The sequence below is a fragment of the Somniosus microcephalus genome, chromosome 3, assembly GCF_052327205.1.
Source record: "Somniosus microcephalus isolate GS21.2 chromosome 3, FLI_Smic_1.0, whole genome shotgun sequence".
Classification (NCBI taxonomy): domain Eukaryota; kingdom Metazoa; phylum Chordata; class Chondrichthyes; order Squaliformes; family Somniosidae; genus Somniosus; species Somniosus microcephalus.
Genome location: NC_140989.1, coordinates 121,747,037 through 121,748,675, shown reverse-complemented (window position 1 = coordinate 121,748,675; position 1,639 = coordinate 121,747,037). Strand labels below are relative to the sequence as shown.

The 1,639-nt window shown below is 44.1% G+C and overlaps 1 protein-coding gene across 1 annotated transcript; it reads right to left on the bottom strand.

The window, feature by feature from the left end:
- Window positions 1-674: 674 nt before the first annotated feature.
- On the bottom strand, window positions 675-1,235 carry LOC147121350 (histone H2B type 1-B-like). Its single transcript, XM_085977679.1, has one exon. The coding sequence runs from the start codon at window positions 1,180-1,182 to the stop codon at window positions 808-810; it is 375 nt and encodes a 124-aa protein (XP_085833805.1). The 5' UTR covers window positions 1,183-1,235; the 3' UTR covers window positions 675-807.
- Between the last annotated feature and the right edge of the window lie 404 nt (window positions 1,236-1,639).

Sequence of the window (1,639 nt, the reverse complement as noted above, 5' to 3'; positions counted from 1 at the left end):
TACATGTGGTTTAACTTGGGCAAGGGCCAAGTACCCAAAGGAGGGATTACAGTGGGGAAAGTGAAACTGACATCGCTGGCAGTTTCACTGAATAGTGTAATAAAGACCATATTTTGCAGTAGTAAGCTTTTTCTAAGTAGAGATAAAAAAGCTGGACATGGAACCATCAGAGGCCTAAGAGGATGTAAGTTCTGTTCTGGCAGGAACGTAAATAAATGAGTTGGAAGTAAAAGAGGCCTAGAGGGGCAGGAAAAGAGGACAATGAACCAGAAGTATGAGACCCATTTGGCATAAACAGAGGTCATAGGTGCAACAACTGCTTGAGCCGATAATAAAGGCGGTACTTTAATGTAACGCGACATAGGCAACCAATAATGGAGATGCATGTGGGCCAAGGTCCAATAAGGCGGCAGGAATGAATTTTGACATGTGTATTGTAATGTAGTGTTTGCTGTACCAATTTGGAAAGGCCTGGCTAAGACAGAGCAGACTGTTTCCCCACCGGTGCAATAAAGACGACTTGACTATCGATCTAAAACCTTGTGTCGAGTGTTGGTTTAAAATACACCACAACAAGAGTAAAAAGGATCAGTGCTAAATCCTACCGAAAACTGCATTTCTAAGACACTCCCTACTAGATTAAAACAAAAACCAAACATTTACCGAACTCCAGAAACACATTTAATATATAGTAAAAACACTACAATAAAACAATTCCAGGGAGACGTTGGTGTAGCTTTTTCAGAGACACTGTGGGTGGCTCTTAAAACAGCCGTTGTGTTTGTCTTGTTGGTCTGTTGTGCTGTTTTACTTGGAGCTGGTGTACTTGGTCACCGCCTTTGTCCCTTCAGACACGGCATGCTTGGCCAGCTCCCCGGGCAACAGCAAGCGCACGGCGGTCTGAATCTCCCGGGAACTGATGGTGTGCCGCTTGTTGTAATGGACCAGGTGGGAAGCCTCACCCGCGATGCGCTCGAAAATATCATTCACAAAGGAGTTCATGATGCTCATGGCCTTGGAGGAGATGCCGGTGTCGGGGTGAACCTGCTTCATCACTTTGTAGATGTAGATGGAATAACTCTCCTTCCTTGACTTTCTCCTCTTCTTGCCGCTCTTTGTTGGCGCTTTATTCAAGGTTTTCTCGGCCCCCTTTTTGGGAGCTGGTTTCTTCTCTTCAGGCATCTTCAAACTCAATTTCAGACAGAGAAATAACTAGAATCCATTCTGGGAGCGGATTAAATAGGCAGCCCCACAGCGCTATGCTAATAAAGGATGGGTGAAGGCAATGATTGTGATTGGTCCGTTTGTAAAGATGTCACAAACTGTTTCGAGGAACTCTCTGATTGGTTTCCTTGGATATCCAATTAGATTTAGTACCTGTCACCAATCACAAGCATTCTCACTGCAATCAGGAAGTACATTTCCAAAAGACTCTCTCCAGCCCCAGTTTATATTGAAATAGCCGCTCACTTTGTTGCTATTTTGGTTCGATCAATAAACAAAATACTGTAACTTAACAAAAATACGTCAAATGAAACTTAACAATTTAAATTAAAATTTGGTTTCCGGGGGTGATGATGTACTCCAGTCCCTGCGGAGCCCACCGGTCGCGGAAGGCCTTGAGCATGTCGGCGGATAC

Coding starts and splice junctions, on each gene's coding strand:
- LOC147121350 (XM_085977679.1), bottom strand. CDS start 1,182: ATGCCTGAAGAGAAGAAACCAGCTCCCAAAAAGGGGGCCGAGAAAACC.